Here is a 24,169-nt window from a genome sequence, read left to right as displayed (position 1 = left end):
CGTTTCTAATTTACTTATATCTTTTTTCTTTTCCATTTATTTTGAAAATTTCATTTTGCTAATTTCAGTATAAAGAATTTTTCATAGTCAAAAGGTGAGTGAAATCAATTATATTCCTGACAAATTTGAATCAAAAAATAATGGATAGCAAGTAGAATATACATATAACATGACGATTAATGACATTGACCTTATGAAGGTCACAGAGGCGGGAATCTGACCCTGTTGTCCTTCCAGTGACCTGTTCAGTGTTCCACACACACATACACACATACACACACACACATACAGATAGAGACATACACGCCATACACACTATTTGTATCAGTTTTTGAATCTTTTCATAATTTATTCATCAATTGATTTATTAATTTGAATCATTTCTATTAAATTTTTAAAAAATATAATTTTATTTCAGATTTTATACACAATTGAGCTGTTTGACTGAATTATTTGAATTTCATTAGCAAAATATGTTACATTCGTTCACATTTATGATTTTTATGCAATAAGTGTTTTTCCAAAATCAAACGGAAAAAAGTAAAATATTTTTTTTTTTTTTTAATTTATGCTTATGTAATTTTGAATTCTTACTACTCCTTACACTCCCAACTATATTATGTAAATTTCATAAGCGAAATTAAAATATTACGAATGAAATTGATAACTTTTATTTACATACAAAGCCCTACTCTTAAATACATGTGAAAACTTAGCAGTTTAATTTAGTTCTATTCAATTATTCGAATTATTCTACCTAAATGTTAACAGTCATGAATTTATTTTATACTTAATATTCTGATCTCTTACTACATTTAATTATATGCACTAAATATATCAAATATTTTAAAATGCTTAATCAAACAGTGACAATTTAAATCAAAAATAATCAAATTAAGATATATTAATGAATAGTTTCAATCAAATTCATTTCAAATAAATATATTCTAATCAAAAAATTTTTTCGTAATATCAAAATATATTTTAGCACCATGAAGCTTTAAGTTTAATGCTATAAAAAAAGTTTCTTTGAGTCTATTGAGCTACTTTATATTTACATATATATTTCTGATATTTCAATTTTACTGCGCAACAAAAAAAAAAATTGGAAATTTGAGGAAAGAAATCTCTTTTGCAATCATCAACTGTTACCTTGGAAAATAGCTTTTTTCTTCCTTTTCTTTTTTTTGATCCAAAAAAAAGTCTTTCTTTACGATTGAAATGGAAATTCTCTACTGATTAATTTTTTTTTTTTTTCATTTTTCTATCACTTCTTTTACCCATTCGTCCCTTCCTTTCATTTCATTTGGTTCATTTCCACTTCCTTCATCTTTCATCCATCCTACCTGTCATTTCAAGGCTAATTCCCACATTCGAACACATAGACAGGTGTGACTGTTATGTACTAATATTAGATAACACGCCCAAAACACGGACATACTGTTTGGACGGGGTTCTCTTTTTGCAATTATGTCTGAGGTGCAAAGTGTACACTGTAGTAATACTGAAGAAGAAGAGAGGAAAGAAAGAAAAAAAAAACACAAATACATTTGCGCATGAAGTAAATGACCTTGCAACTAATCATTTAACATTACAATTGCGCCCTATGTGATTTTCACTTCTCCTACTATGCGCTATTTAATTTCCTACATTATTTCAATAATTTTACGTTTGGAGAAGAATGATGAGAGAAAAGTTTGTTATGTATGGATGATATGAATTGGGAGAAAAAAAAAGGAAACAGACAACATTCAGATTTCCTATATCATACCGGAATAATTTATAAATGTTAGATATACCAGAATTGCTTAGATTATTTATATATAAATCATCTAGAGTTATAGCAAATATAGCGGAATTGTCCGGGAATGATCATCATCATCACAATATATTATGAGTTATCCGAGATTACTGCAAGCAAGAGAATTACTAGAAATCATCAGATGTAGTAAAATCATCTAACAAATAACTTTTATATATATATATTTTTTTGAGAATTTTCATATAATTTTTCTTCTTTCTTTTTTCTCTCTGAGATATAAAAAAAATATCATTCAAAATACTATCAATAAATTAGTTATCATTATATTTTTATTTAATGATTATTTAATGCTAACTTCACCAAAATTAATTTTCAAAACCTTTACGAAATTTATCGCAAACTTTCCCGAATTTATTCAACAATTTTTGGAAACAATGCGAAATTATTTTAGTATTACTAATGATATTTTAGATATATTCAGAGGAGAAAAGTAAAATTAACAAACTGATATGATCATTCGACATATGATGAAAACAGTATAAATATATCGTTTCTAACTGGTGTTGTCCTATACAATTTAGGCAAGCTTTATCGTCACCGAAAAAAAAAGAAAAAAAATTCCTAATGTTAAATATAATCTAGAATTGATAATTGATAGAAAATATTTCGATGAATAAATTCCAAGTCGTTTGATTATTGATCATTCCAATAATAATTTCTCTTAATTCTAGGTTTGGAGAAATTAAGTACAACAGCACCTGGAAAAAAGTTATTATACATCTGACCATACGATTGCAACTAACACATACGAATTGCATATTTTTCAGTGGTGACAATCAATTTGAATCATTATGTGCAGTGTTAATTTAAATCATTTAAAATTCATTTAAAAATGATAACTTCAAATTTGACATAATTTTTTAAGTAACTAAAATGTTCGCATAAAATTCAATAAAAAATAATGTCTAAATATAGAAATAAAAAAAGAAGTATCTAACTTGATTGTACAAATTTTTAAGCATTTGATTTTTATTCAACAAATTTACTTTTAAAGATTTAATAAAACAAAGGTAAAATGGAATAACAAAGATTTCTTCTTAGATAAGTGAAAGCATTAGCAAATATATACGTAGAATTAAATGACCTTCACTTCCTTTTTGATATCAATATCCGGTTATGTGAAACCGTAACCGGTCAATGTTATTGTTATTATTTATGGATGAAATCGATGTAATGCCATCGAGACACCCATACATAGAAAATCTTGTTTTTCAAATCGAATTCACTGATGGTTCTCCTCACACACACACACACACACATACACATCATTGTCGGTGACATTACTGTATCCAGTTCCACTTTCATTTTCATCTTTCACTTCCTGAAAAACTTGTTTTCACTAAACTTCATTATCATTATAACCATCTCTATGACGTCATCATTATCATTGTTTTTATATTATCATTACTATTGCCTTATTATTGTTATTATTTATCATTATTTATTATTATTGTTATCTATCATTATTATTTATTATTACTATTATTGTTACTACTTATTATTATTAGTGTTATTAGAATCACTATTATTGACCATTGTTATTATTAATTACTAATTATTATTCCTAGCATCACCACTATTACTTTCGGCATGAATATCACATAATTATTACCATGGTCTGCCTTGAAATTCATTTATAGCCAATATCTTTATCATATCTGTCATACATTCTAGATAATAACTATCTTTATCATATCGTGTTAATATCATAACAACATATTTATTGACAACTTATCGTAAAATCGTTCCATCTCTTTGAGCATTAATATGAGAATGATTTTTAATTAATAGGTGTCGATACCTTATACTTAAACACTAATTCTACCATTTTAAGCAATCTCAATTAAATTGCTCAACATTAAATAATAAAATTCACTAACTAGCAATTATGAAATTTTTAAAATAAATTACAAAGTAATTGTTTATTTGTATTATTTTCTTTTCTACAACTTTAGTTATACATATGTAAAATTAATGATTTAAAATTATTTTAACTGAAAAAAGAGAAAATTTAATAAAGCAATGATGTCTGATTCAATTTACTATTTGCCTTATTTTCTTTTTTTCCTTTTCACCCAAATAGCAAAATTTAAATGCCAAACTATGGTAATATATTAAAAATGAGTAAATTAAAAATAAAAGGTAAGCGATAATTGCAGATGAGTAATGGATGGATTAGATATTGAATCGTGCTCAAGCTCACATTCATCTTCATCGTTACGAGGTTTGAATCTAATCTGTTCAACTAATCACATAGATCGAAGACCATCTGATTCATCGAATAGTTCTGAAACTTCCATTTCACCAGCACCATCTAATATCAATTCAAATAGACGGTTTGTTCATTTCATAAAATTTTTTTAATTTCACTTAATCAAACTTTAGAAATATAAGAATGGTAAAAAAAAACCCAATGAATTTAATTGTGATATAAAGATAAGATTTAATTGTTTCCGTATTTGCCCATAAAAAAAAGAAAAAAAAAGGGAAAAAAAATGATAAACGAGATAAAATAAAAATGTTAAAGACTTTTTAAATTGACTACTTTTTAACAAAAAAAAAAAAAAAAAAATATTCTGGAGCAGGACATCCATACATGAAAGTATTCGAGATGATATGTTTTGGGAAAAACGACGCCACAACAACGACATTACAAAGAAGTCACGTGAGAGGCGTCGTATGAATGATATGGTATTTGCAATATTTAAAATACAAACACTTTTTTTACTCATTGTGAAGTATAAGAATTCAATTTTTGGCAGAATGAAGAAAAAAACTAAATGATGGTAAATAAGTGTAACATGTATGTACTTTAAATTCATGTTGATTTGTAAATTTAAATTTTTCGAATTGAATTTTAGATTATGGAACAAAAGCTACTCGAATTAACTAAAGAAAATAATCTGCTAAGGAGTCGATTGAAACAACAACAACAACAACAGCAGCAGCAGCAGCAACAACAACAACAACAACAGCAACAACAACAACAACAACAGCAACAACAACAACAACAGCAACAGCAGCAACAACAACAACAGCAGCAGCAAGAACAACAAACTTTGCGCTTGGTAACATCTGCCGCTCATGATACTGTCATTGTATCAACAGCGCAAAGAAAGAATAATATTGATGTAATGATACCAACGGTACCATCGCTACCAGTTTCATCGGTGACAACGCTTGCAGCTAATCTGGCTAATGTCATTGGACCACCATCAAAATTACCAGCAATGTTTCCTACACATTTATTTACTGCCACACCTTTACTTACTACATCATCCGGTTCTGTTCCATCACCAATTTTTCCATCATCTGCAACTGCTCCAACATCACTGTTAACACCTGCAGGTGCTAGTGCTACATCACAAGTGTCTGCATCTGCAGCACAACAACTTCCTGCATTACAAATATGCACTCTTCAAGCTGCACTACAACAAGTACAACAGGTTACTACTTTTAACACATAATATATTAATTTTTATAAAGTAATACTTTTCACCAATTTTTAAAATACGTTAATTTAACTTAATTTTAGCAATGACATAAATATATATGAAGCATACGTTACCATTTGATATATTTGACGTAACTTTTTTTTTTTTTCATTCTATAATAAATTTATTTGTTGAGTAAAAGAAAAAAAAAATATTTCAGAATTATTGTTCATCATCTGGACCAACCACAATTTCTTCTGGACATGGTGCTTTTCAACCATTTCATAGTTCACGTGATCCAACAAGTTCCACGCAAAGTTACAGTCCTGATTCGTCAACAGCCGATATTGCACCATTAGATTACTCAATGCACGGTACTACTCATAAAGGTTGCTTATTTGATAATATATCACTGATATATTCAATAAATTTATGATAATATATCCTAATGCATCATTTCATTCATTATTTTTATAGAAACGTCATCTGATTCATCATCACATATTTTACGGTATGAATTATTGGAACGACAACCGGATTTATCAACAGAAACTGAAACGGAACAGCAAATATCGAACGATACTTTAGCACAATCATCATCTTCTTCAGATAAAGCCAGAGAAAGTGATACGGATGATAAGCCACGATCTTTGCTTGGCTCATTACTTTCCACTAAACGAACCTCACCATTAGTCGCACAAAGTCGAACCGACACTCATTCCGGTCTCAACAATTCATCACCCAAAGATGTAAACTAAATACAACAAAAATGAAATTTTCGTTTAGTTAAAATTACAAAAAAGTTCTTTTAATTTGAATTATTATAAAACATTTCATCATAAAACAATACAAAATGTAGTTTTCCTTTAATTCTTAAAGTTAGTTTAAATGATAAGTCAATTAAGATCTTGAAATGCAACATTAATTTGAAACTTAATAACTAATTTAGAAAGCTTAAATAGTTTAGCTTCTTGAACAGCATTGTGAAAACAAATTACAACATCGTCCGAATCTTATATTAATTTGCTATTGTGCTTTCTTAGCTGAATTTGTGCAAATTATTTGAAATTTAAATCGATCGTATAGCTTCAAAAAGAAGTTTTGTTTTAAAATTCCAATTTATTGAATGAAATGATTTGTTTGCAGAATGATTTGAAAAACTGTTTGAGTAGTTTGGCAGTAAACTTGAGTAACGCCTTAACAGTACCAGGAACACGAACTGTAATATCCGATGTATCATCTAAGCCGGACACAGTGTATTCCGGTAAAACAATTAAAAGTGATAGTAGTGATAGTATGGAATCACCAACCAGTAATAATAGTACAACTGATTCAATGAGATCACAACTTAGTCCAGCACCAAAACATTCCGCAATTGTTAAAGCTTTACGCTCGCGACCATCTAGCAAGGTAACGTTATTAATTGTTCATTCATTCGATTCTAATTTAAAATTGATAACTTAAATTTCAATCTTTCTTCTTTTTTCTTAGAAAATATTTCTTTAATACTATAAGGAAGTATTTTTAGCAACAGTACATTGATCGTCGACGGCGTAATAATGAAGCAGCAAAACGATGTCGCGCAAATCGTCGCGCTCAATTTGAATATCGTAGCAAACGAGCGCAACAATTGGAAGCGGAAAATGATGAACTTCGACGTGAGATGAATCGTTTAAATCAAGAATTGGAACAACTTAAAGCATTACATGCGGCTAAAAATGCTAACATTCTTTAAAGATAGCTTTCTTTTTTTTTTTTTTTTTTTCAAAGAAAAAGAAAAATTTTCGAGAAAATTGGTATTTCTATCTTTCTACATTGTTATATTATAACAAAATGAAAGAGAGAGAAAAAAAAAGTGAAACGATAATTTCAATGATAATGAAATAATACTTTATAATGCAATTATCATTTTCATTAGGAAATTTATTTCATATAAATTTTTAGAGAAAGAAATTTACCAAATAGTTGAATTTTTTCAATTTACTAATATACTTTTTTTAAAAAAGTTTTCTTTTCAATTCTATTTTAAATTCCGATTTAATGTTCCAAAAAAAAGAATGTATTTATTGTTGAGGATAATGTAATTCAAGAATTTCCAGCAAAGGAAAAAAAAATTTTTAAGCAGGAGATTTAAAATATTGCTAAAAAAAGTGAAAATCACGCATTAGTAACTGTTGCGCTTATTGTTTAATTACCTCTACTTTAAGGAAGAAATTTTAATCGCCTTGACTTTTGACCTCAATTTTTTTCTGCTATTGTTTACAATCGAAAATTAATTAACATGTCTTTTGCGAAGAAAGCATAATTTCAAATGTACTTTGAACTGTATGTTTCAATATATGTGTGTTTTTTTCCTTTCTTAAAAGGCTATTTGATATGCTTTACAGAATTATACGTTAGTGTATAACCTTTGACCTCAGCTTTTTCTTTTACGAATGTTTTTGGTGTATCTTTTTTCTTTGCCTATGTGATTTTAAAAACTACTTTGCTGATTATGCAAAATTCGGTTGCTATTTGCTAATTCAACAAATTCTGATTTCAACTACAAATTACAATAATATCTTTTGTTATAGTAATACTATTGATTGATTAGTGATTAGTTGATTTTTTTACTAATTTATAGTTTTTTTGCACAAAAATTATATAATCAAATACAAATGCAAAATTTTGTTATCTTTGGATTAAATCTCAATTTACCTCAACTTTTTAAAAAATATTTCAACTTGCTTTAAATACGTTCAAAAAAATTTTTTAGTTTTATTTTTTTATTTTCCTTGTTTAGTCCATTATTAGTATCTTTTTCTGTTCTTTTTTTTTTCATTAAATATCAAGAATAAATAATATATCAGGAAAAATAAATATTAACTTAGGAAAATTAATTATTACATCAGAGAAATTGAATAAGCTTAAGTATATTGCACTGTTAGATTTCTTTTCATAATCTTTTTTAAGATATTTCGCCTATTAATTATAATTATATGCAGTGCAACTAACATTTTAAAATTATATAGTATCATTAAAATTGAATGAAATAATAAAACAGTTCATTGGCATAAAATGGGGAGCAAAAATGATATCATTTATTCTTTTTCTTGTTTTGCAATCCTTTATTCTAAAAATTAAATGAACTCATTATTATCATAAATTCTTTTTTCTCTTTTATTTGATAAAGAAATTTTTTTTAGTTATGTTTATAATTTTATTATTTTAATTTTATTTGTGTATGCTAATTTTATGCGCATCATTCATTTTTTTTATGTATATCAAATTTAATCGAAAATTTTCAAATTAATGATGCATTTTATTGACTGGTATTGAGTAACAATTAAATGTTTAGAAAAACTTTGAATAAAGTATGCATTTAATAATTAATTATTTTTTTTCTTTACATCAGTAAACTATAGTTGTTATCTATTATATCAGTTAGGAGTGCTTACCAATTGTTGTACTGTTGGACTATCGGGAATGCTTTTTAAGGATGAGCTTTTTTTAATGGAATTAATAGCTTTCTTGGATGAGCTCATATCTTTGCCTGAATCCAATGCAATTGCTGTCACATTGTCCAATTGTAGTCCTTGAGGATTAATTTGTTTAGCAATTCTTTCCAACTTTTTCACTGCCTTAAAAAAAATTATTTTGAAGCATAGCAAAAGCAAATATAATATGTAAACAAGCGCTCATATAATATCAAAAAAAGCAAAAACTTCTATCATAATTGTATATATGTTTTTGCATCTCAAATCTGTTAAGCAATCTAAAGCTTAATTAAGCCAATTCAAAATTTCAAACAATTTTTAAACATTTATTATTTGCCTTTTTTTGCTTTCTCTCTTCCATTTTTTTTTTTTTTTAAAAAAGGCAAAGAAGAAAAAAAAGTAAACATTTCCAAAATTTTTGCTTATTTTACTTACATGTGTTATGTATTTTTTTGATTTAAAAATTATCAATTTGTTTTGGTAAAAAGAAAAGAAAAAAAAATTAATACCGTTTTCATTGTCCAACGAGATGACGCATTTTGATCCCAGCAATGTCGAATTAATGATGATATACCATCAGGTGCTTCCGGTATTTCCATCCTTTCTCCTCGTAATACCTAAATTATATGTTTCATATCATAATTTTATTCAAAGAAAACAAAAGAAAAAAGGCAAAGATAACGAATGATTCATATGAATAACCATTTTTTTAACTTCTGAATTAGTTAATCCTTTGTACGGTTCTTCACCATCAGTGAATATTTCACATATCATTATACTAAATGAATAAACATCTGTTTTCAAACTATAAACAAATGTAGCAATAGTTTCTGGTGCTGTCCATTTGATTGGTACTTTTTTCGAAGTTTTCATCTTATAAATTGTCCCCTCGCGTGACATACCAAAATCACTTATTTTAGCCTATAAAAATTGTCACATTACTTCGGCATGTTTTCCTCCTTTTCTTTGATTAATTAAATGTGTTAATAAAAAAAAAAATTTCTTTTTTTTAAAAAAAAAGAAACACCGAAAAAAAGTAAATTAATAAATAAAGAAAATAATGAAATGAAAAAATGAAATTTTTAATAATTTAATGAAAACAATAAAAGAAATGAATAAAAATTGAAAAGAATGAAGAATAAATCAGACCACTTTATCCTTTGTATATAGAATATTTCGAGCTGCGATATCTCGATGAATGCATTTCTTTGAATGCAAATATTGCAAGCCATATGCTGCACCAAGACACATCTTTTCAACTTTTTCATCGTCTGTGATATTACCTTTTCGCTGTCTCAAATCATCTGACAAACATCCACCTTTAATCTGCAAATTATCATTAATTATTCAATATCATAGTTATCATATTAATATAGATTATATACTCATAGAGAGAAAAATAACTTATAATTTATTAAGAAATTTTTGAAATTCATTAATTTAATTTCAATGTTTTTTCTTTTGCTTTTATTTCTTTTTGATTTTTGAAATTAAATTCTATGTATTCTGATAAAATTTTTTTAACTTTTTTTTTAAATGAGCAATATAAGTTTATAATATTATCATTACTAATTCGATCACAATCATCAATGGTTCACGATCAACTGCTACACCATAAATGCGAACAATATTATCATGATCATAATGACGCATTAGACGTGCTTCGTGCATCATCTCTTTAATTTTTTCCTTTCGAAATGCCATTTGCGCTTCCGTAACCGTAAGTTTAGCCTAATTAAATCAAAAGTAAAAGTAAAACAATTTTTTTAAAAAAAAAAAATAAAAGAAGTAAAACTAAAAGTAAAACATCAAAATCAATACAATTGATTTTTTTTGACGCATTCATTCTTAAATTTTAGTAAGAAATTAAATCCAACCGCACTGATCGATGATAAACATCAATTAAGTTAAATTTTTATTTTTTAAAGTATACTTTTACTTTCGTTTTATGTACTAACAATTTTCACAGCGCATTCAATTTTTTTCTTCTTAATGGTCAATACACCGGATCGCACTTCACCAAATGCGCCTGAGCCAAGCATTTTATTAAGTGTAACATCATCATGACTAAATTCCCATGGTTGACGATTAATTGCTTTAATTAATACACTGTTTTCCAGCTGTATAATAGAAATATTTTTAAACTTTTTTTTCAAATTAAAAACTTTTTTTTAAAAAAAGTATTAATTAAATTAATTACTGTAATCATTCAGTTTTTTTTTCCTTTTTTTGCAATTAAAGCTTTCTTTTATTAGGTGTAATATCATCATAATTAAATCCTTATGGTTTATTTCTTTTTTTTTTTCATAAAATCTTATTGACCTAAATTTTTTAATTGCAGATTTTATGGAAAAACTCGAGCAATTTAATCTCAATAACAATTTTGCTAATCAGCCAATAATGTATCATTGAATATTATTAAAAATTTTCTTAATTATTCAAAAATGATTTTAATAATCTGCAAAAAAAAAATGACAACGAAATGGATTACTTTTGCTTATCACTTTAGCTAAAATGGTAATTTATTATTCAAATATGACGTAAATAATTAATTAAAAGGAGATTTAATCATTTCAACCATATTGAAATTATGCTTGCTATTAAAAATGCAGAAAAAAGGAGAGAAAAATCGATAAATCATATTTTCTATAATAGCGAATACTACTTATCAATTAATAAATTTCTCTCAAAAGAAAATTTTTTGTTTGTAAATTTTTAAGACAATTTTGAATAATTATTGAAATTTTTTAATTTACAACTTTGTTTTCTTTGTATTTTTTATTTTCTTTTTTCTTAGTAAAAAGTTATTACTTCAGGATTAATTGGATCGCCTCGTTTCACGTAATGATCAATTAATTCGAAGAATGATGTAAATTTGATCGCTTCAATTGCAATCCATGCAATTTGACCGTTTGGAAGCTTTTGCTTTTTAACTATTATATGTCGAATCTACAAGGATTATTAGTTCACGAAAAATGAGATTTTTTTTTTTGAATATTTTAGTTTTAAAGTAATTGAAAAGATTTGTTATTCAAATTTCATTTAATTATGAACATTTTTGGAATGAATTTTAATGCAATAATTTTTATACTGAAAATCACATAAGTTTGAACGAACTGAATGTCCTGATTGTCCTTTAGATACGCGTACTGATATGATTACTTCACGTGGATCAGTTGGTCGTGGCTGTGATACACGTACGAGAAAATCACCAACCTATCATTAAATTATTATTAGCTACTATAATAATATACCTTCGCTTTCTCATAGGGAAAAAAAAAAGAAAACTTGAAAATTTGAATAAATGAATCAAAATTAGTTAATTAGATAAATAAATCAAAAATTTTTCGCATTATTTTTTAATTGCATCTAAAAGAAAAATATTAATTGTGAATATAATACCTTTGTCAAAATTTCATTACAATCTTCACGCGGTAATAAACCATGAAAATATTTTTCATCCTCTAAACCTTTCGGTATATCATCTGCTGCAATTTTTTTGTTTCCTGTTTCTCAAATCTATTTCTCTCTTCAAAATTTAAAAAAAAAAATCAATTAAGAAATTATGGCATCTTAACTAATGAAAAAAAAATTATTGATATTCTAATTAAGCTATTATTTGTTCAAATGATCAAAAGTATTAGTTGCATTATCAATGGTGATGAATAGAAACTTTTCAGTAGTAAATTGGAATTGATTTTTTCATTTCTTTTTTTTTACAAATTTTTTTTTAAATTTTTGTGGAATAATAATGCATTAAAAAGGGTAGGTAGAAATTTTTGTTTTTGTAATAAATGCATTATGAATGAGAATTTGAACCTGAATGAATTGCTTTGGAAGATTTCTCAGCCATCAATTTCCTATGCTAATGGAAACAACCAACCGATTTATTGTTTTGAGTTAAATTATAAATAATAAAAACTCCATTACTGCATCTTTTTCTCTTTTTTACGAACAGAATTTATGCATTTAAGATTTTAATAATTTCAAAATAAAAATTTTCAATAAAAATCTGCATTAAAAAAAAAAAAAAAACAAAACTGTCTTTTAATTCCAAAAAATAAAATTTTTTTTAAACTGGTATTTTTATGAATAAATTAGAGTTATATTTAAATTTTTAAATTTATAAGCTTTTCAAAGTTATTTCAGTAAATTTTTATTTGACCAAAGAAAATATAAAAAGTTAATAATTTTTTTTTAGTCTATATTAATTACAAAAAACTTTGCAACTTAATTGTTTCATGTTTCATTTGATTTTTTACTTATTCAAACCCATTGAGATTTACTAAATCATTTCCTCTACGATAATTTGCTCTTGTTAATCCATATCCTTATAGATCAATGTTAAATAATTTCTTCTATAATTGCTAGAAAATTAATTAGCTGATAACTAATATTTGCAATTGATTGTATTGATTGTGCACATCGATTTTAAAATCATTTTTATATTATATTTCTGTTTTGATTTTAAATACTGACACTGATTCAGTAAGAAAATTTTAATTAGGAAAGTCATTTGCTGTATGCTGTAGTGGTGGTGATTTCTTATGAATTCAAATATGAATTTTAGTGGAAATTAAATATTTGAAGCAATTTTTAATTCATGCTAAACTAATAAGGTATGCTTTTTTGGAAAGTTAAATAGTTTTATTTCTAAATTTGTTTACTAAATTTTTAAATGCAAATTTTAGTTTCGAATTAATAAAGTCCAGTCGTTTTGTATTTGTACTATTATGTAAAAAAAGGCATTTAAAATAATGAAATGCAATAATTTATACTTTCAAATAAGACAACATTCAAATATGAAAATTTTCACACTAATCATTTTTCCTGATTTTTTATCAAAATTTTACTAATCAGTAGCTTTTCAAATAAGAAAATTTTGCTATCATTTTGTGAAGCACTTTTTTATAGGCAATAGTTGTTAATTAATAATAATTAATAAGCTATTCAAGAATTTCAATATTCATTTTTGCATTCTTGTATTGTATTCTTGTAAAATCCATTTATATCCTTCAGATCGAATGAATTTTTTCTGTAAATCAAAATTGATGAATGATGAATTGTAACAATTTATACTGATTTATTGAAATAAATTATTGAAATTGAATAAGACAGGAACGCACACCAAGATTGATTTACTTCCGATCTGTTCAATACATTTAAGCTTTCAGTTTTCAATTTAGTGTGATATCTCATTTTTATTCCTTCCACCAATTTTACAAAATGATGTTTCATGTTCATCGCAATTTCGTTTATCATTTTTAATTCTATTCCTACCAATTCGAACATGATTTCGCCATTCATCAATTAAATGACGAATTTCTGGAATTCTGCAAATGATAAAATTTTTAATGAAACAATTATTTATGTTTTGTATAAAAAATAGCATTCATTTTTTGTTGAATTATAACAATCTGGATAAATTCCATGGTAAATAAATTTCAAAACTTCAAACTTTTGAATTTTTTTCTCATTTTTAAGTGTGATAATTTACCTTATAACTATTTATTTTAGTTTTATCATTAAAAAGAATAAAAAAAATTAGAAATTTTTTAGAATTTTTCAAAATTTATTGCAAAAATTTTAGAAACTTATAAATTTCATCTCTTTTGTCTTGCTTATTCTTTTTTTTAATTTTTTATTTGGAAAAGAATGAAAGACAAAAGATTGAAAAAAAATTAAAGAATTCTTTAAAAATTAAAAAAAAAAATTCATAATTAACATTTACCTGGTAGCATAGATGATCGGATTGGTAATTGATTTAATCATAATTAGAATCAGTGTTGTTAAAGCAAATAAATTTAGCCAAATACTTTTGACATGATAAAGTGGCATATCTTGCGCAGTAAGTATGTAAAGTAATGACGCGGGTAGCCAACCTATGACGAATGTTCCAAAAATAAGACCTGATGCTACCACAATACGTTGTTTACGTATTGTTGTTGTGGATTTTGAAAAAGACTAAAAAAATTTAGAGCTACTATTGAGATTTTATCTTTTGATAATAGTGCAAAATAAGATTGATTTAAATTAATTTTTTTTTTGACAGTCAAAATTAATTAATTTAATTATAATTAAATGAGAATTTTATTATTTATTTGAAGAAAAATACAAAACAAAATACAATCATATTTGTGTTAAAATTCCCTTTCTGAATTAAAATTGTAGGATGAAAACAATTTTTATATTATTAAATTAGCTTAGCTCTTTGCTAACTTTTTGTTTCAAATTTTTTGAATAGTCTATAAAAAATAATGCTATTTCCTGCATTTATATTTGTGCAAAATAATTCAATAAATAAATTACATTAAGCAATATTTGTTTGATTGTATTACATGCGCAAAAAAAAAGAAATAGAAAACAAAAAAACCGATAAACAAAAAGTTCAATCTGATTTGTAAAAAAATTCGTTTTTTTTTTTTTAAATTGAATAAATAAATTAAAATCTTTGAGAAACCTCATTTAGCCGCCTGAGCAATTTCCAATACATTAATCCGGTACACAACATAAGTACAACAATCAGAATTGAAATTATCATCCGAAAGTAAAGCATATCATAAAATTCCACCACCGAACAATTTTTAATCCGATATCCTTGATCAGGCCAAACGGAAAAATACAATAAAAGAAGTAATGGCGGTAAAGACCAAATTAAAATAACAATTAATCGAGTTCTGTGTTGATTTAATAATTTGCCATGATCAAATGGATGTGTGATAGATACCAAATGATAAACTGCCAAGGTGGACAGATGAAGAAGACCAGTTAATAATCCACCTGTTCGAAATGCCTGAAGAAATAAATTTATAATGTTTACTAATGATTTGAAAACAGTTTGCAATAACAAAGTTAATTATTAAAAAGATTCGAAAATTTAGTTAATTTAATAAAATCACTAAAATTATTTCCTACTTTCAATATATAATAAAATTATTTCCTACTTTCAATATATAATTTCAAAAATGTAACATTTGAATAATTATTTGGTTTTTCTTTCATCTGACAAAAAGAAAAATTGAGAAATTAAAGTTTGAAAAAAAAATTTTGATTAGGAATACTTTTTCTTTTTTAAAAAGACAAATTTTTAATTTACACACATATTCTCATTTCCAATAATTCTTTTTTTTTTTTTTTCAACTTTATCACAGAATTGACTTCAATCATAAATTTAATTAAAAAGTTATTTTAAATGAATCGAATGATTAAACGGATAATATTGAGAAATGTTCAAAGATGCTTAGTTATGTTTCATTTTTTTTTGCTGTGAAACTGTCATTTAAATATCAAATTAATCTTTTACTCCAATTCTTGTTATACTCGAAAAAGTTATCTGTTGAAATAATGCAAAAATTAAAAAAACAATTTTCATCTGTTGAGGAATCTATTACTTATTTAGCCTAAGGATAGAATAAATTTAATTTCAAATATTAATTAATATGATAATTTTATAACACGCTCAAATAGAAAAATATGAACAAAATAAAAGTGCGCTAAAAATTTTCTCATATGTAAAATTTTTCAATAACCATTAAAACATAAAGAAAGAAAACAGGGATATATTTTCACTTATCAATTGATAAATTCTGCAAATTAGCAATTAACAAAAAAAGAAAAAAAAGATATAAATTAGCAAAAAAAAAAAAGGAAGTAATATAATAAAAAAAAAGTAATAAAATATAATTCAAATTTTGATAAAAATTATTTTTTTGCAATATTCTACAATTTTTTTTTTTTGTTTCATTTGAAATTAAATAAATAAACACATATGTATATCATAAAATTTGATTACCTCTAAAGTAAGTGAGAAACATACGGATGAATAATTAATACCCAAAACAACAGGCATGTACGAATTCCGAAATAATGATGCAACGACAACAATTGATGTCCAAATATCTGACACAGCCAGTGAAAATGTTAGTTCCAATGCTCCACTTCGATTTCTAATTTGAATTCGTGCTAGTAATACCAATATATTACAGAATGCTGCCAGAATACATAATGCAAAAATGATAGGTATGCAAATTGTATACAATGTAATTTGTTGTACAGCCCAGCTCATATCACTGAAATCTGAATTGTTTCTCTTTCTTTTGCTTTTGTTGTTTTCCATTTTTTTTCTCCGATTCTACTTAAAATTAAAGAATTTTTTCTTTTTTTTTTTTTTTTTTTTTGAAAAGATTAATGTGATGATAAAATTTTGATTTATTTAAGTAATTATGCTCAATTTTTATGAAAATGATGATGAAAAAAGTCAATATTTCCAATAATTTAATGTATAAGTGTACGGTTATGTGCAAAAAAATAAAATGTATAAATATATTACATAAAAATTTGAAAAATATTTATATGTTTTTAAATAGCATGAAGATAAATTTAGATATACATATATTTTTAAAAAAATTTGATTAAATTTTGATTTTAGATATGAGAGAAATCAAATAATTCCTGTAATATTTAATTCACATAAAAAATTGCAATCTTTAAATGTTAAAATTATTTACAACTAAAAGTATAATATAATATTATTTTCAACTATTATACATCAATTTGATTCATATGCATAATTTCAAATGTAAATACAGTTTTTAAAAGCCCTTTTTTTTGCAAATTATTAGCATTCATAAAATGAAAATTATATTATCATAATTATTCAAACTTTTTCTTTATTCCATCACTAATCTAAATATTTTATTAAAATTAAACTATGATCGTTTTTTTTTTTTTTTTTTTGTAAATTTCTTATTCCATAACATAAAACATACATTAGTAATGCTTATTTGAAAATTCTTTTTTTCGTCATCCACTTATGCAATAATAAGCTGAAATATTTTGATTCGGTTAAGAAGTAAGCCGGAAATTGAGCCGGAAATTTGGGAATTTTTTTTTTCATAGACAAAAGTGCTATTACAAAATTGACTTAGCTTAAGATGTATGACATAATTTTAAGCAAAAAGAAAAGAAAGTTTCAGATGAAAATATCCTTTGGGCATTCAATCGTCTTTACACATGAACACACACACACACACACACACCCATACAGACCTGACAGACAAACACACACACACACACATTACAAACACAACTAATTCAAAATGAAGTAAATAAAATATAATCACACAAATGGCTTTAATTTTATGCCATATCTCTCTTCCTTACGAATATTAAAAATTTCCATCTTCTTGTCTTCGTCATCTTCTTTTAAAAAAATATATAAAAATAAATTTTTTAAAGAAGAAAAAATAAATTTATTACATAAATTTGAGAAAAACTTTTTTTCATTTTTTCTCTTTTTTATTTGTGAACAAGAGACATAGACATACATACTCACAAATAATAGTATACCTTTATAAACTATGTCAACAAACCTTTTAAATATTTCGCTTGATTTAATTCTGCATGCCTCTGAGATATCTTTTTGTCAAAAAATAGTATAGCCAAAAAAAAAAGAAATGTCGTAATCAGTTTTTATCACGCATTATAATTCATAGTAAAATATTATCATTAGATAAAATAATTTCAAAAAAGAAAAAATGTGTGGTAAACATTTATTAAATTAAATTATTCACATAGAAAAAATGAAAGAGAAGAGAAGGATAAAAGGGAGAGAGAGAGAGCACGAAGAAAAGAAAGAAGTTTTTTTTTTCTTGAATTATATTTTAATCCAAAATATTATTTCTTTACTCTCAAAAAAAAAGAGAAATGAGAAATAATTAGGACCATATTTGTGTAAGCTATCTCATTAAATCATTTCAAATACGGCAAATATACAGCAAAATTCAAATATTTTTCCTTCTTTTTCCTTTCTCTTTTATTACCATTTCATTTTTCATATTGGATCTATGCATTAAATTAAGTTTTAATTTTGTAATAAAACCTACTTCAGCTACTTCAGTAAATAAAGTAAACATAGGGAACAGCAAAATTGTTTATAAAAATATCTAAATATTCACTTAGGAATTGCGAATAATAAAATTTTTAGAAATGATTTAATGAATTGTGAGATTTCAGTACTAAACTGTTTAGTTTGTTCAAATAAAATTTTAAAAATATAAAAAACATTTATTAAATCTATATATATATATATATATATATATATATATAATTAAATATCAAAGGCGAAAAAAATATTTGTGTAAAAGAATCCTCATTTTAAATTTAGATATTAAAATAACAGAAATGATTGCAGTAATTAATCATAATTAACAAAATTATACTAATTCTTAGTAATTAGTAGAATTATTGAGTTGATATGTTATTTAAAATAAACCTAGTATTGTCCTAAAAATATTTCTTTCCTTGATTAGATTTTGATTTTTATGATGATAATTTTGTTGTTTCTTAATAGAGTATCATGATTGGCTTTCTGATCCTCATATTCATATCAGAAAAAAACAATTAAATAACTTTCTGAGAGTATTTATTCATCTCTCATTGTAATTATTTTATTATCATTGTAGTAAAATCATTATATTTACTACAATCACTTTTAATTTTACTATCATAACAAAGGTGTCATTTTTTCTTTTTCTGAATATATAATTTTCAGTGATAACTAACAGCAATTGAAGTAAAAAATAATAATAATTTTTATTTTTTTTAAAGGAGGAAAAGAAAAAGCAAAGTACAAACTTTGGTGTTTGCTGGATATCCAATATGAGGGAAAAGGATCTTTTCAAAAAAAAGAAATTCTTATGTTGAAGGGAGAGAAAACAAGAAAAAACAAGTCTTATTATTGGTTAAATAAATGCTTGGACAATATGCTATAAATATACTAAAAGGCTTACATGATCAGCAATAATATTAGGCAAATAAACAATTCATTGTTAATGAGTAATAATAATTATGAAAATGAGTGAAACGAGAAATTTTGTTAAGTTTTTATAGATTGGCTAAATGAAATTTTAGTGTAATGATTGGATGGATTCTTGTTTGAAGAAAAGAGAACGAAAAAGAAATATATATTAAAATATTAAAATTTTTTGTTTTAAGTAAAACAAATAATAAGGTTAATTTATTTCAAATAGAGAAATGATGATGAAGTTAAAATAAGAAATAATAGGGTCAAAAATTTTCGCGAATAAAAGAAATAATAATTAATTAAACTAATGAGTTTTAAATTTTCTCTAAAATTGGCGTGAAATAATATATAAAGATAGAAATAAGAAATTAGTGGAAGAAGAGGAAGAAAGTAATACATAATTTTATTTAAATAGCGAATAGCCAATAGCAAGGCGATGGAAGGCTGAATAATAGAATTTCATTAATAAAGAAATTTGTAATTGAATTCCTTCGATTATTCTGACTTTAATTCAGCATTTAAAAAAAAATGTTACCGCTAGATGCTTTGTCATTAAATTATGTAAAACCAGAATTTAAAAATATGAATTATATTATGCAAGGTAAATGGAGGTATGCCATATTAAAGTAATATCTTAGCTATAATTTTTTTCTAAGGTTATATATTTTTTACATTTTCTATATATGTTCTAATTTCGAATAGATCATATGTAGTAAACAGTACTAAACTAAGCTTTTGAAAGTTGTGCTAGAAATTGCGCACCAAATTCTCGACAAATTTTTAAAATATTGTTGACCAGTGGTTGTAATAAAGTAGATAGTGTTTGACGTCATCAAGACCAAAGATGTAGAATAACAAAAGATTAGTGATAATTTTGATAACTCAGAGTTGAAATTGTCAATTCACTAATAATTAAGTCATTTAAATAGAACAGCTTATGTAATGTTGTCGACAATGAATAGTGCTAAATGACTTAAAATTATAGCTAATGCAATGTAAATAACATCTTCATTAAGCTATAAATAAAAATGATGCATCTCTGAAATGAGAAATATTTGAGTTTGAACTTTGCATATGCAAAATAGAAGAATTCAAATAAATGAGATAAATGATAAATTGAAATAGCAAATTGATATATCAAATAAACCACTCAAAATTTTATCACATTCAGTAATATTCGTAAATGTTTCACATCCGATAATACTTTCTTATATTTTAAACATTTTAGTTTAATGAATATGAGAAAATGAAGTGTAATAATCATAATGAATGATGATAAAAGATTAGATATTGTTTGTTTATGATAAAATATTTAATTATAGCAATCATGATAGAATAAAATGATGAATGATGATAAATATAATAAAAATATTCCTGCTTATGATCATAATCATAATAAAAAAAGTAAAAACATAGTAGTAAAAGTCAAATGAAGAGATGCTTTTGAGCTGAGCATTAAATAATAATATGTGAGAGAAAATTTTCGTTTCTTTTTCTTAACAAAAGGATATTTGTATTGCAGCAATGGCAAAAGAAAAGAAGCACTTACGTGAAGAAAAAATTATTTACGTGATGAAAAGCTAAATGTTTTAAGAAATGGAAAGTCATTTACAGAAGATGGAAAGTGATAAATCGTTAAATGAAGTAAAACCATTTCTAATGATTTATAACTATATGCTAGCAGAAATAAAACGAAAAGGAAAAATTTTTTAGTAAATAGAAATAAAATAAAACAACAAATATTAAATATTTATTAATATCTAATTAAAATTCAAATTCAAAGGTAGTTTTGCAAGTTTTTAATTGAAAAGAATAAACATAAAAATTTCACTTTATGCAATAAAAAAAAAAAAACGATGAAAGAAAATAAAAATTAAGAATGAACAACAAATGATTATTATATTAAATTATTTCAATTCGGAAAAAAAATTTTTTTAATTTTTCTAAAATAATTTCATGCAATTATAACATTATGATGAAATGACAAAACTAATATTATCGAAAGAAGAAAGAAAAAATGAACACTTTTGCATCATTTCATCCAAAATAAGACATTCATATAAATGAATATATAACATTCCCAAGCTAGCAAAATAATGAATATAAAATTGAAATTGAAATCTAACAAGTACTAAACCATTAAAAACTAATTTACTTTTTCCCAAGTATTAAATGAATTTCTTCTTTTATTTTTCTTTTTTTCCCTCTCTCTCAACCATAAAACGATATCATTATGATGTAGCGATTACCTTTAGCACAAGTAATATTATTCATTCCAGTGTTTGTTAAAATGAATTTAAAAATTTTTAAATCTATTTGATAGATGATTTAAAAATATAAACTAACATGAATAATTATAGCTTATAACAACTATTCATTCATTATTGTTGCCAGAAAAAGAAAAAACAGAAAAAAAATTAATTAAAAATAATTCTTTTTCGATAAAAATTTAAGAAAAAAGAAGGGAAATATAAGACTTATTGGTTCAATAATGTAGCAGAAAATATAATAAATTATGATACTAAGTATTTTGTAATTTGAATATATTAGTTATTAGAAAATTAGAAATTAGTTATGCTAAAATTTCATTTCCTACTAAAATTGAAATTATTTTTTTGTTCCTTTGCCAAAATTACTAAATAGCTATTTAGATTAAGCTCAAAAGGCAATTTTTAAATGTCTTAGTTTGAATATTTAACAATGCTATTTTTGCAGAAGCAATAAAAATTTTCGCACATTACTTTATGCAAAAAAAGGAAGGAAAAAAGAATAGCAATTTTTAGTTTTCAAATAGAAAAAAAGAGTAAAAAAAAAAAAAAAAAAAAAAAACAATTTTGAAAAGAAAAAGAATAATGATGGATAATAATTGAGAAAATAATAATTATTCTAACGAAATATTATTTAATTTTTCCTGTTTTTTCCTTTTCCCAAATTTATTCATAAAATATTATCAATTATCAGTTACTCTTAATAATTTTATTCATATGGCAAAAATAAATAAATATAGTTGCATATTCAAATTTGCATTTAATTTCTTAATATATACTCAAAATTATTTTTTGCACGAATATTTTGTCCAAATTTATAAATGCATATGAAATTTTGTGTTCAATTATTTAATATTTAATGAATTTTTTTTGTAAAAGATAACGTAAAGAAATTAAATAAACGTTTATTAATTATTATAGAAACTTTTTTGCTATACAAACCAAATTTTCAAACGAAATGTTAAAAATTTTTAAAATTTGACAATGATATATTTGCTTAAATTGTAATTTTCGAACTATATATTAATGCTAATGCTTATATTCTTAGTAATAATTTTATTTTGACTGAAAAATCTTTTTTGTATACAATTTAAACACAGAATGAATGTTTCCTTTTTCATTTTTTTGACAAGAAAGATAAATTTTTGCAGATTATTTTCATAATATTTGGAAGCATGAATAAAAAAAAAAAAAAAAAAAAAAAAAAAAAAACAAAAACAAAAAAAAAAACAAAATGTTTTTAGATTACATCAAATGAACAAAACATAAAAAAGTTAATTAATTCAGTCTAAGTACTCTTCAAGTTTTACGTATAATAGTCGTTTCCGAACTATTATGAAAATTTTAGAAAAAATGAAAAATTGATGAATGTTTGCTAATGATATTATATTGTTTTATGCTTCAAACAATAGTAGTTATAAATAGAAACGAAAAAAAAATCCATAAAAATTAAACCTATAAAATTAATATTGTTTGGTAATGATTAAATATGAATTGGAAACAAATAAAAATTTCAAAACAACAATTTCATTTCCTAAAGTTTAAGTTAAACTAATTTTTCATCTTACAGAGCTTTTATAGGTTTAAAAGGAAAAGAGAAACAAAAAAAATAAGTAAGCAAATATTAAATTGAACAAAAAAAATTTTCTGTCTGTCAAATTGTGCACGTTGTAAGCGATCTTTTCATTGAATTTGAATTTTTGTAATAACTAATACTAATTAATTTCCTCCTTAATATTTTAAATAGGCGCAGTATTTCGTTTTGTTTATTTGCGATCAAAAAAAAAGGAATGAATGACAAGCGTGCCTTATTCATTTCAATCAAATGTCAATGTTTGAAATTAATTTGAAGCAAATAATTTTTTGCAACAAATGAATTTTGCAGCAAGTTTATTGAATTGAAATTTATAAAGGTTAGAATTGCAGAATATCATAAGCAAAATTAAGTGAAAATAAAGGAAAAAAGTTTTTTATTTCAATAATTTCATTTTAGCATTGAAATTAATTAAAGCTTTGGAAAAGCTAACAGATAAATATTTTTTTGCTTATCATTTGCATTCGTAAGATATTATTTGCACAGCCTTTTTTTTCTTGTCAGATTACTTGATATTTAAGGTACCTACAGTTAGTACTTATTTGAAAGAAACAAATAAAACTTGTATTTTTTCAAAATTTACTTTAAATTTCAAATGTCAGTTTTAGCAGCTTTATTTTCTAATGATATGGTTAAGTTTGATTATGCTCAAATTTATCACAAAATGGCTTAGAAATAGAAAAAGATTTGAAAAAAAAAAAGTATTAATATTTGCCAAAGCATTCAAACTTTCCGAATGGAAACCAAATTTTAATCTGATAAGAATTACATT

At 24.3% G+C, this 24,169-nt stretch overlaps 3 protein-coding genes across 4 annotated transcripts; 1 reads left to right on the top strand and 2 right to left on the bottom strand.

Moving 5' to 3' along the window:
- Positions 1-3,988: 3,988 nt before the first annotated feature.
- Bma-atf-2 (Uncharacterized protein) lies at positions 3,989-6,991 on the top strand (the record flags this gene model as incomplete). 2 transcript variants are annotated; one of them, XM_001895341.2, is made up of 7 exons in its annotated part: positions 3,989-4,158; positions 4,408-4,513; positions 4,684-5,268; positions 5,477-5,645; positions 5,734-6,005; positions 6,403-6,666; positions 6,785-6,991. In XM_001895341.2, the coding sequence occupies 7 exons, from the start codon at positions 3,989-3,991 to the stop codon at positions 6,989-6,991; spliced, it is 1,773 nt and encodes a 590-aa protein (XP_001895376.2). The 2 variants fall into 2 exon arrangements, with proteins under 2 accessions (XP_001895376.2, XP_042934414.1); XM_043078480.1 differs by having other exon boundaries at positions 4,405-4,513.
- Positions 6,992-8,332: 1,341 nt separating this feature from the next.
- On the bottom strand, positions 8,333-12,585 carry Bm18123 (Uncharacterized protein; the record flags this gene model as incomplete). The annotated part of the gene is made up of 11 exons (XM_043078479.1): positions 8,333-8,368; positions 8,694-8,876; positions 9,242-9,349; positions 9,435-9,653; positions 9,882-10,058; positions 10,302-10,463; positions 10,691-10,852; positions 11,544-11,681; positions 11,850-11,948; positions 12,135-12,220; positions 12,552-12,585. The coding sequence occupies 11 exons, from the start codon at positions 12,583-12,585 to the stop codon at positions 8,333-8,335; spliced, it is 1,404 nt and encodes a 467-aa protein (XP_042934413.1).
- Positions 12,586-13,914: 1,329 nt separating this feature from the next.
- Bm18124 (Uncharacterized protein) lies at positions 13,915-16,797 on the bottom strand (the record flags this gene model as incomplete). Its single annotated transcript, XM_043078478.1, has 4 exons — positions 13,915-14,065; positions 14,464-14,696; positions 15,193-15,525; positions 16,525-16,797. The coding sequence occupies 4 exons, from the start codon at positions 16,795-16,797 to the stop codon at positions 13,915-13,917; spliced, it is 990 nt and encodes a 329-aa protein (XP_042934412.1).
- Positions 16,798-24,169: the final 7,372 nt, after the last annotated feature.

The sequence above is a fragment of the Brugia malayi genome, assembly GCF_000002995.4.
Source record: "Brugia malayi strain FR3 genome assembly, contig: Bm_v4_Chr2_contig_001, whole genome shotgun sequence".
NCBI classification, from domain to species: domain Eukaryota; kingdom Metazoa; phylum Nematoda; class Chromadorea; order Rhabditida; family Onchocercidae; genus Brugia; species Brugia malayi.
The sequence above is the reverse complement of the archived record's forward strand: the minus strand, read 5'-3'. Positions and strand labels throughout refer to the sequence as shown.